The sequence below is a fragment of the Carlito syrichta genome, unplaced genomic scaffold (genome assembly GCF_000164805.1).
Source record: "Carlito syrichta isolate Samal-C Ts95f unplaced genomic scaffold, Tarsius_syrichta-2.0.1 Scaffold309104, whole genome shotgun sequence".
Classification (NCBI taxonomy): Eukaryota; Metazoa; Chordata; class Mammalia; order Primates; family Tarsiidae; genus Carlito; species Carlito syrichta.
Window position 1 is genome coordinate 249,604 of NW_007253200.1, and position 12,474 is coordinate 262,077.

Here is a 12,474-nt window from a genome sequence, read left to right on the forward strand (position 1 = left end):
GAGTTTTAAAAATCTAGTTTGCATACTTAAGGAACTAGAGCGTGGTATTTGAATAAAACACACTTCCATCATAAATAAATGGCAAAAAAACAACTTGCTAAGTTTTCAGAAACTTCTTAAAAAACATCAAATCAGTTATATACCTATAATTACAATAGGAACAAATAAGTGAGCAAATTAGCATAAATGTATGGAGAGGAAATAAGGATTTTTCTCTAAATAATAACACTGTGTGATCTTTTCTTAAGATGAGACCAGGAGACCTCCAGGCCAATCACTTGCAGTGTGCCAGGAATGAAAGCAATGAATTATCTCAGCATACGTGCAACTTGACTGTCCCAAGTGTATAAACAGAAAGGATTGCAAGAAGAGCACAGACATCTGAACCTGGACAGCAGAGACATACGAAGGAAGTGCTGAAGGTCAGGAATAACTATCCCATTTTAGAGGTTTGCTATACCACTAGGAAAGGCATGGGTCACCATCATTTTGAAAACAAAAACAAAAACCCAAGTGTTCCTTTCGAATTATAGACCATTGGAAAAAGAGGTGTGACACCCCCAAGATTACAGTCCTCCTCCTTTGTGATCAAGGTGTACTAATTCCAAGTTGCAAGGGTTGTCTTAGCTGAAAGACCAGCAAGGTCTTTCATAGGGTGTGGAGGAAAGGCCAGGGCACTATTGGAGTGCTTAGACAAGGTCATGATGTCACAATAAACCTGCTGGCAGGGATGGGGCCAACTGAAGAGCTACCTCAGGGGCCTGTGACAAGGATGTCACACCTCCAGACAGAATGTCAACCCTGAGAGGACAACAGAGGAGTAGAGATCACTAAGCTAGTCTCAGTGAACAGATAACAAAGAATTAACAGCAGGGCACAGGCAGGAAGAATCTCCTGGAGAGAAGCACAAATAATAGGTCCAAGACTGATGGTTTTCTCAACAGGCTTGACTCTTAACTTCTTTTTTTAAAAAAAACACTTAATTTTATTGTGGAGATGTGGGGTACAAGTCAAGATTAGGTACATAAGTAATCTATGTGCAGGTGACGTTTGGGCCTCCAACTGGTCCTCATGCCCCTGGTTTAATACCAGGTACTCTTTATGCTATAGTTTTAATTGCATCTTCTTTATGTTAGCTAAAAGGGTAGGATGCTCATGGGATAGTGAAATTCTCAAATTCTCACAAGACAGCCAGGTTTTCTCATTATTGGTAGGTATAAAAAAAATCACTAATAGCAACTTTTTACCTTAAAAATGTGGTGATCAACACTGTAAACATTTAATATTGAGGAATAGATATATAACTTACAGCATATCCATAACCATAAGTACAAATGTATTAAAATTTTATTTCTAAAATATTTAAATATTTCCAAAATATTTAAAGGATATTGTTCTCCCCTGGCAGGTGGCCACTGCTGTGATACTTCTGGAAAGAAATCAAAATCCTAACAGGAGTGGAAAATCACTGGTATCAAGAGCACTGGGAAGTCGATTCTTATTTGTCTTGATTCTTGGACTACATTCTTCCTTGCTGCTGGCCCCATTTCTTGCTCAGTATTCTCTCACTCACCAGAAAACATGTGCATTAAAAATGAGTACCTTTGTTGCAGATTGAAAGTGCAAGGGAATCTAACAATTTTATACTTCGAGAGCTTAGGAACCACTTTTTGTTCAAATGCAAAGTCCTTAACTCTTTAAGTCTTATTTTAATTAAGAAAACCATAAACATAATAAATAAAATAAATACAAAATATTAATAAATCATAAGAGGATTTGATATGTACAGAATCACATTTCATGAAAGTAACCTTTATTTTTAAATTTTTAGAGTTAGGCAAGATGAAGCTGGCCCACTTCCAAAGACTTTCTAGGTTCAAGGTAAATTCCTGCCAACACATTCGTGGTTATAGTAATTTTAAGGAATGGCATAATGTTATTGTCCACCCAGTGTCTATTTCTAGGACCATTCTGTTTCATAAAGTGAATAAAAATGAAGACAAGTATGCTTTTACAACATTTTCACCAGAGCTTGTCACCACCACAATCGAAGTAGAAACAGTTGGGACTAACATATGTTACTCTCCGAAATTAAGATCCCTATATGCCTTTAACAAGATGAGTCATATTCTTTTCACCAAAGTCAGAAAATGTATCCTGCTTACTTTTCTTTGATTTCATTTATGTTCTTAGGGAAAACCTAAGCAGATCACTAACCTGTCACTTCAAGATGGGCACCTAAAAACAAAATGAAGGAATGTTTATGAAGCCAGTATATCAAAAGCAAAGGTTTAGGTTTTTCTTGGGTTGTTTATCATCTTTCTTTCTAACAAAGTAGATGTTGAAAGAGAGTGAAAAAGGGAGAAGTGAAGGGGGAGGAAGGAGAGGGGGAGAGAGAGAGAGAGAACTTGCTTTAGAAAAGATGAGTAATGGCAAGCATTATTAAGCTTTTTACCCTAAGCTAGATCAAACTGAACAGACAAATGACAGTCAGTCAGCATAAGCTACAGTTAAATCCCAACACCTGGACCGTCTTAGCTGCTGCCAAATTAAAATGTAGTGCTTTTCTCCACTGTATCCTTCTCCATTTACAGAACAAAAAAAACTGTAAGACATATTGATCCCCTGCATGTAAAAGAAGTTCAGGTATCACAGTTTCCCCAAAATCATTTGTCACATAATGTGTGAAAAATTCAGAGAAGTAACATACTTTTACTTTAAATCATGTAGTTAATGCTGATCCTGCAAGTACTTCCAAGAATTCTTTTGAAAGACCATTTTGGGAATCAAGCTTTAATACCTTAAGGATACAAGTCAATGAAAAGAGGCAATTTCCTGTAATGGCACACTGGGGAAAGGTTCCGATTATTTCCTGATTGAAAAGGGCATCTTCCAAAGATTCAATAGAATAACACAATGTATAATTTTTCATAGACATTCCAGAATCTTCACCATCACATCACAGATAATAGTTCTGATAAAAAACACGAATGTTAAAAATATTCCAATCTTTAATTATCCTGCTGTGGGTTTTGTAATAGCTCCTAAAATCTCAAACTTCAGTTTTATAGCCAACTTATTAGCCCATAACTTAGCTTTATCAAAATATAGCTAATTTGGAAAAAAACATGCTTTTAACCTAAAAATTAATGACAGATTTAATGTTTACTTTCACTTTAACATATTTGTCCTCCAAAAGAAAGGTAGAATTAATACCTGAAAACATCACCTGTTTTCCTGTCCCTCAGGCTGACTGACTCAATATCCCAGAACTATAAATATATTTTTACTGTATTTGTCTGACATAAATATTCTTTCATGAAAATATATAAAACAATCAGTTCTGGCAAACAACATTCTATAAAGCACTCAGCTTTAATATTAAATACCACTGGAGTTTTGGAAGGTTTCCTCGGGTCATTCAAATAAACAACATTCAAGGAAATTTTGAAGACAAATTCCCTCTATCGAAAATGCCCTACCTGTGAGTTTCTTTAAATACAAAGTTGCTATTTGCTGCTAGAGGGTAGAGGTCAAATTCAAACGTCCACATCAAAAGGAAGAGGGGAGAGATTTAGTTCAGTGAAGAAACCTGGGCCTGGGGAAACCCAAGGCTCCTTTATAGTGGTTTGTTTGTTCAGCTCATTCTTGTACTTCAGAGGCTGGAAAGAAGGAAGTACTGCATAAAACCGGTCATCAACAATGAGTCATCCTTGGGTTTAAATCTCCTGATTACGGTGGTGCCAATGTGAGTGCACATACATCAGAGATAGGAAGGGCAACTCTGCCAACTAAAAGTGCTGATAGTTTAGAAAAAATTAGATGGAATTGCAGAGTCAAGGAGCTGAATGCTAGAGGTCACAACAACTTCCAGCTATACTTGCCTGTACCTGGAAGAAAACAGCTGTCATATCTCTTTTGTAATTTTCTTGGGGAGAAGTGAAGGTCCACCAGGACATTGGTGGGGAATTTTAGCCTTATGACTGAAAAGGCCCATCATTCCCTCCTGCTGTTCTGCACAAAATAGAAACTATTATAAGAATTTAAAGACACACTCTCCTCAGGGGGTCTTTACTTGATGAGATTCAGTGAATACACTGGAAAGAACAAGCAAACCAAAAGTAAAAACCTCTTCAAAATTATGACTTGATATTAAACACTCCATGTCAAATTGTATAAGACATTTAAAAAAAGAGAGAGAGTATTTCACACGTTCATATACATTCAACAAGGAAAGGCTTCAGACTAGCTTCTCAGGATCCCTGTGTCCACAGGTAGGGAAAACAAATCCTCAAATGGAAAGAGAGAAAATAGCAGGAATATAATCAGACCTTCGCTTTAGTTCTTTTTCACACCAGTCATGTCTCTTCATGAGCTCTAGCTAATTCATTGCTGCTCTAGAACACCCTCTGACTGAGTTAACAGGATAGTGTTACTGCCCATCAGGATGAAAACTATTTAACTCTGAAATTGACTGAGTTGTCCTGTGATGTTAAATCAAGACTCCTCCGCGCGCCTGTAGTTCCAGCTACCTGGAAGGCTGAGGCAGAAGGATCACCGGAGCCCAGCAGGTCGAGGCTGCGGTGGCCGGGAGCGGCCACTGCACTCCAGTCTGGGCGACAGGGTGAGACTCCAACTCAAAAAAAAAAAAAAAAAACACCAAAAAACTCCTCAACACAGAGCACATTTAATGTTGACAGGATTATTACCAAATGTTCTTATCTTCAGAAAAAGTCAAGGCTATCAAACAGCTTCTGTCCTGAATTGACTTGTTTTTTGCTCCCTGAATACAATTTTTAAAAATAGTGTGGTGATTTTCAAATTATTATGAGCTAGGAAACTTTTATGCATTGTTTTGTTTATACAGAAATACTAGTGGGATGGAAGAAACTTAAATCATGTGTCTAAAGTGACCTTGCTTTTGTTGAGGATTTTGTGCTAGACTGTGTCAAAGTCTAGGGATTTAGAGATTATTATTAGAGAACCCCTTGTCAGATAATCTCTGCATCCCTAGCAATGAACAGATATTACTCTTTATTTACAGACAATTTTGTCAAATAATTCAGTCTTCTATACTTTAGTCAAAAGGCCAAGAGCTGCCATAGTTTTATAGAAAGAGAAGCAAAATAACAAATGAATGGCCTTCATTCTGGTATAAGATATAGTCTTAAGGGGAAATTCATATCTTTCAGGATGTAATATATCTATATGAATAGGTAGCTAGAATAACTTTTTAAATCACCTTTTCTCTTGTAAAATTAGAAATGTTGAGAAACTAGCTGGTGCTGTCAAAAAGCGAAGATAGATGCTATGATCTAACAAAGTTATTTGGCCTATCACCTTCAATCAAAAGCATGAAGCTCTTTAGAATTCATTCCATCGGTTATCATAACATTCACAATAGTAAATTCTCAGGCTCTCAGTACTTCCTCAAATAGAGGAAAGGTAGAAGAATAAAAAGAAAAGTAAGGAATTACAACTTTAATGGTTTTCTCTTGAAGGGAGATACAATATCCAGGAGAAAGGAAAATACTTTTGTCTCGTAAGCCTTACTTCCTATTTGGTCTTGGTAAAAGATAAATTTATACTTGACTTGTTTGATCCATCACATTGGAATTCTTGTTAACATATTTCAGTATCTAAGATCCCCTATTTTAGTAGTTTACAATAATCTATGTATAATATTATAAATATAGCCTAAACATTACAAGAATAGTTTTGTGCAATTTTCTTGAATTCACTATTTCAGGCAAAGAGAAGTTATTTTTAATAACACCATTTTCTTCTTTCTTAGAAATATTATAGAAAAGCATTTCTCCTTATAGTTTAACAATATATATCTGTCCAGAACACTCCAGATTAATCTTAATCTAATGGCTTTGGCTACCCAAAATTACACTCATCTCACAAATTTAGCTGTATAAAAAAATTTAAGCTGTAGCTTAATTCTGAGTTTTAACCAATGAAATGTGAACATCTAAGATGATGGCAGACGATAATTCATTAGTTTCAATTCACTTTATGAAGAAAACAGGCAGTACTAATTTCCTTATGTGTACATTCTTTAAATAGAAATTCTTATAGGTGTTAGCATTTAAATCAGCTCTAATGTACTTCAAAATGCAAACAAGTCACATGAAAGTGTAAATTCTATCAAAATTTCATAAACACAACAAGAAAATTCAAATATAAAAGCACAAAGACACATAGTACTTCAGAGATAATATACAAAATAATTCAGAGATGGCCCTGTACTCTCTTAAGAGTGTTATAAATTGTATTTCTTTTCTGTAATTTATTAAAGGCCAAATCTGGGAAAGAAGAGAGACAGAAAAATGACTTATAGGTAATAAGATAATGTACATTTTACTAAAACATGTGTTGCCAAAGTCCAAGGGAGAATAGGCAAATAAACACCTAAAATAAAAACAAGTCATTTCTGGCTTAGGCAATCCACAACCAACAAACTGGTGTTTAAACTTCCTAAAATCAAAAGAAAACAAAAGCAAACAAAATGCATCTGACAAAACAGAAACATGTTTCATCTGAAAGAAACTAACCTTTTATATTACTATGAAAACAAAAACTATCATCTTTTAGGAATCTACATTGTCAGTCAAACATTCTACATACTAGTGTCTAGGTATCTTCCATCCATATGCTCTTGATGCTTAAGGAATGAACATAGGATATAATCAACTCCCAGAAGCTAAGCCCAAGAAGACTGCCCTGTAGCCTGACTCCATGGGAATCTGCTTGGCCTAGGGATAGAGGTAATCTAACTCTATACGGTTTTTCAAATCTTTACTGAGTGAATTTATCTATATGCAAGTAAATCATTTTTTATCAGGTCAGTTAAGAAGTCTGTTCCCAACAAATATATGAAAAATGCTCAGCGGCTGGGCTCGGTGGCTCAGCCTGTAATCCCAGCACTTTGGAGGCTGAGGTGAGAGGACTGCCTGAGCCCGCGGGTTTGAGACCCGCCCGGGCAACTTGGTGAGACCTCATCTCTACAATAAATCAAAAACTAGCCAGGTGTGGTAGCGCGCACCTGTAGTTCCAGCTACTTGGAAGGCTGAGGCAGAAGAATAGCCGGAGCCCAGCAGGTAGAGGCTGCGGTGGCCAGGAGTGGCCACTGCACTCCAGTCTGGGCGACAAAGTGAGACTCCAACTCAAAAACAAAAACAAAAACAAAAAAAAGAAAGATGCTCAGCTTTACTAATTATCAGAGAAATGTAAATCAAAACTACCATAAAATAACACTTCACACTGGCCAGGATGGCTAACAACACAAAGTGAAAAATCAACATGTGTTGGCGAGGCTATGGAGAAAAGGGAATGCTTCTACACTGTTGGAGGGAATGTAAACTAGTTTAGCCTTTGTGGAAAGCAGTGTGGCATTTTCTTAAATAAGTAAAAATTGAGTTGCCACATGATCCAGCAATCTCACTTCTGTGAATATATCCAGAGAAACATAAATTGCTCTACTAAAAAGATACCCTTGCACACGGATGTTCATTGCGGCACTATTCACAATAGCAAAAACATGGAACCAACCTAGAAGCCCATTGAAAGTTGACTGGATAAAGAAAATGTGGTACATTTACACAAAGGAATACTACATAGCCATCAAGAAGAACAAAATTATGTCCATTGCAGCAATGCAGATGCAGCTGGAGACCATCATTCTAAGTGAACTATCACAGAAACAAAACACATTTCCTCACTCAAAAGCATGCCCTAAACATTGGGCACAAAAGTACAGAGGCAGGAACAAGTGACACTGGGTACTGCTAATGAGGGGGAAAGGAGATAGAATAGGGGCACATAATCATTCATTGGGCCCACTACCAGGGCAGAGAGGGCTCACTAGAAGCCCAAACCTCACAGGCATCCTATTTATTTATATAGGAAATTCTCACATGTACCCCACAACTCTAAAATAAAAAAGAAAAAGAAAAAGAAATAAGTTTTTTGTTTTTTGGGTTTTTTTAGTGTTGGAGTCTTACTCTGTCGCCCAGACTGGAATGCAGTGGCCGCTCCCGGCCACCGCAGCCTCGACCTGCTGGGCTCCGGCGATCCTTCTGCCTCAGCCTTCTAAGTAGCCGGAATTATAGGCATGCGCTACCACGCCCAGATGATTTTTGTATTTATTGTAGAGATGAGGTCTCACTGCCCAGGCGGGTCTTGAACCCGCGGGCTCAGGCAATCCACTAACCTCAGCCTCCCACAGGCGCGGGATTACAGGCTGAGCCACCAAGCCCTGCTAGGAAATAAGCATTTTGCTTATGAGGGAGAGGGAAAGGAACCCCTCTTCCCAAGAATAGAGGGACTGTTTTACCATGAGCTTCAAGGGCAGGAATGTAAATTCCATTACATATCGCATTTTTGTGTCCATATAGATTAAATGGTATGTAAAACTTCTATTTTTTTTTAAGTTAGCAAGGAATTAGTTATAGCAGGCAAATAAAAGATTTGTGCTATCTGGTAAGACTTTGAAGGAACAGTTCTTGAGACACTAGGAACAAAGAAATATCAAGGAAAGACAATGTAGTGCAAGATCCAGGCTAGGATAACCTTAAATTTGGCCCTGATTCCATGGTTGAATGAGCCTATTTGCATAAATCTTGAGTCACACCTGATTCAAGAATAAAAGAAGGTACATCTTGCCAAAAAGTTGTTTCTAAGAAGCACAAGGGAAAAGATTCTGCAATGACCAGTTCTGTTTTTATAAACAGCATCATTCATGTCCCTTGTGGGCTTGCTAAGGGGCCTTCTCAAATTACATCTATGCAAATTTTATTTCCCAAAACATTATAGTATATAATAAAATGCTATTATTTGAGGAAAATGGGGAAAGTCACCCAAAAGTAAACATATAATGAAGCATACCAACTACTGTATAATGAAAAAGTTTAGTATAATGGACAAAACTGCATTTCTCTATAATTTACAAGCAAATAATGTTAAATTATGCTCCCAAATTATATTTTCCACAATTAGGTCATCTTGTTAAAACTGGTGATGTTATAATTAGCCCTGGGTTATACTGTCACAGCTAACTGCCTTATCCCAGTTGATTACTACCAAGCAGGAGAAGGCTGTTACCCTTCTACCATCTATGCCATAGGCACTCATTCCCTCCAGTCAGCTGCTCTTGGAGCAGTCTTCCCAGACAACTGCTGTGAGGGTGTGCACTCTGCACTGGCTACCACTCAGGGGCCATAAAATGGTAAGCCTGTGCTCTCTCCTGCCAATCTGTGAACACAGTAGACATGTCGAGCAGGGGTGCCTCATTTTAGACATTCTGGGAATTTCCAGGCTATAGAGCTCACAGTACTCATTCATTTCCTCATGTAGATGGAAACTAAACAAGCATCAAGATAACACCCTGCTGTAACCAAGCTATGGAAAGCAGATAAGGAATAAAGGCAAGTCTAGGTCACTGAAAATGGTGCATCAGCAATTCGAAACTATCTCTGACTTCAACATTTAAAAGTTCACACCACATCATAATAACAACTCGCTAGCCTCCATTTCATATACCTAAAATGATTGGAGGAAAGCAGTCCTGGCTAAACTGTAGTGTGTGAGGGGTAAAAAGAAAACAAAACCAAAAACCAAAAGCAAACAAACAAAAATGCTTGTGAGCCTGTTAAGCATCCCAGAAGAACAATGGCAGGTCACCATCGCAGCAGATCTTTCTCAAGTGTTCCACAAAACCAGGTCTTCCAGCCCCTCCCCATGCCAGGCCACTTTCCCCCTCTGCTCTGTGTGTTCCTGGCCTAGTGACCTGGCTCAAATGTACTGAGTTCCTCCCTGCCTTATTGCCTTCAAATAAACCATTTCCTCTTCCTGGAATGCTCTTCCTCCCTCCCTTCTTGGCTACTCACTCTTCTCTCTTCAGCTTAAAAGTTAATTTGTCAGTGATGAGTTCTGAGTTGATCCCATATTTCTTCCCCTAGACCTCAGAACAGGATAGAAACTTTACTAATTACACAAATGTAATGAATAATTACTCATTCGTTACTTTTTGAATGTAGGTCTTCTGTAAACTCCATGAAGGCAGGGCAGTTTCTGTCTTCTTTTGCTGTATTCCTAGTCATTAGGCTAGTGTCTGGCACTCAACAAACATTTGTTAAGAGAATAAACAATAAATATTATAATTAATGTGGGTCTTCAACCCTTCAACACACTTCAGGATAATTATTTTGGTCTACATTTTACAAATGAAGAAAGCATCAGAGAAATGTACGTAAATTCAAACAGCAAGTAGGAAATGGCAGACTTAAAGAACTTCCTGACGCTGAAGCCAAAGCTCGAAGATCAGATTAGTTTATCAAATTAGTGCCTGGCCCACAGAAAGCCATTCAGCGGTTCCACTTCTCCATGAGAACTTCATGATGAGAATTATGATGAAAACTGTTGACATTATTTCCCAACACATAACTGATTTATTTATACTGACTTCCTGCTAATGGGAAAATGAATAGTTCACAGTGACTTATGCACATGGACTGAATGGTTTAAGTGCCTTCCTGAGCATATATAAAAGAGATGTGAAGTAAAAAGACACTTACCATAATTCCAGTAAGCAAACAGACTCCTTTCCCACAGTATGTATTAGGTACCATGTCACCATAACCAATGGAGAGAAAAGTTATTGATATCAACCACATTGCTCCAAGGAAGTTGCTAGTAACATCCTGTTGGTCATGGTACCTGAAAAATAGCAAACAAAGCCAGTCTTTTATAATTAATCTCCAGTATGACTGCCCAGGATTTGATTCAGTTCAATGAATTTACCATGTCTTCTATATACTACTGTATTTAGAAGTTTTCAAAGGTTGCAATTATAAATACAATTGAAGTTCCATCTAAGGCATCCAAAGGACATCAGGAAGTGCCTCAAATTTTAAAATAAGCTGAAAGAGAAATTGTACACTATGAAAACTGATTTTCTCAATGGTGTAAAATGGATGCATGCACATTTATCTGAGTATAAGATACACTCCTCTGGGCTCTGCCCATGTCCCATCACCCCTTGATGCCTAGCTGTGCCAGACCTAGGAGACAATATGCAGTTGTCCAGTCTCAACCCACTTCTTTCTAGCAAAAGGAATCATACTGTTCCTTTGTTTGGACTGTCCTATGCTACCTTTATTTCCCTACTACGAACTAACTCCTTAGCTTACTTCAAAATAAGTTCAGGTGGAAGTCTCTTCTGTCTGTTCTTCTGCCCAGCACCTCCTCTGTGCTCCCTTAGTATCCTGTGCACCCCCCCAACCACAGGACCATACCATAATGTCTGTCTACCCAGAAGTCCTTCACTAGCCATCCTCTTTGAAGACAGAAACTGTACCTCTGATCACAGAGGCCCTGTCCAGTGCTAAAGCTTAAGAGAAGTTGTTGTTTCACCAGTTGCATACAAAGAACTTACAGTCAAAAAAAGGGAGAAGGATACAGTGGATCTTGATTAGTCTTTGAGACATCAAGTTCAACTGGCCAGAAAGATTTTTTATATCAGAGATAAGTATCTTACCACATTTTTCTTTAATTAACAGTACTAAACAATAAACCTGTGCTCATGATATGGACAATAGCATGTATACATACGACAACAAGGCCATAGCGTTGTCACCATAGAAGAACTTGCTCTGGATGTATGTTCTGGGTAGTCATGAGGCAGGGTGGTCCTCTTCTGGTCTCTATGGCAGTCACAGTCCCAGACTCTGGGGGCAAGGAGTTCCTTGCTTTTTACTCAACTTCTTCCAAGGACCATCCTTCCATCTCATCTCTTAGACACTAGGAGGGTTTTCCTTTCCTCATTTCTTGCTCTACAAAGTATGCTGATAATTGCCTAGTACTCATTATCTTCTGGCTTTACTCACTCAATCTTGCCTTTCGACTCAAACCCCTAACCATGTTGCCAGGGCTGCTGTGGCAAGGGATTGCTCCTGGCCAGAGACCCAGGATTAATCCGATATACAACCTACATTTGGCCATCACATTCTCTCTCTCTCTCTCTCTCTCTCTCTCCCTGTGTGTGTGTGTGTGTTTTGCTTTTTTCTCTGTTCCTCATCTCATGTTGTTTCCTCCTTTAAAAATCAAAAGTGCAGAAGATTCATGGAGTACTTCCTTTCTCTGAAGTATCAGTCGATCTTACATTCTATCTTTGGGCACAAAAGACATGCTTATCACTTCTGTACCTTTGTCTTCTTCCAAAGAAGTAAGAGAGAAGCTACAAAATTCTGTTTCCTGCTACTTTAGACTAGAGAAAGAGAAGCTCCTGGCTGGAGTGAGTGAGGAACTCCAGAGTAAAAAGAAGTGAGGACAACCACTGGATCTCCTGAAATAAAAGGAAAGGGCATGTGGACAGGCAGCCAGCCCTGTTGAGAAATATCCTACAAGTTTCTGGTGGCAGGAGGGCAGAAACTTCCACTATTCCAGACCCAAGGAACAGCTACCATGAAC

The 12,474-nt window shown here is 38.3% G+C and overlaps 1 protein-coding gene across 4 annotated transcripts in view; it reads right to left on the reverse strand.

The window, feature by feature from the left end:
• The window catches only part of KCNN2 (potassium calcium-activated channel subfamily N member 2), a 137,944-nt gene that overhangs the window by 18,770 nt on the left and 106,700 nt on the right, over positions 1-12,474 (reverse strand). For all 4 annotated transcript variants that reach the window (XM_008066782.1, XM_021716965.1, XM_021716963.1 and 1 more), the window contains one exon: positions 10,581-10,722. In XM_008066782.1, coding sequence (XP_008064973.1) covers positions 10,581-10,722 — 142 coding nt within the window. The remainder of the gene's footprint in view (positions 1-10,580; positions 10,723-12,474) is intronic.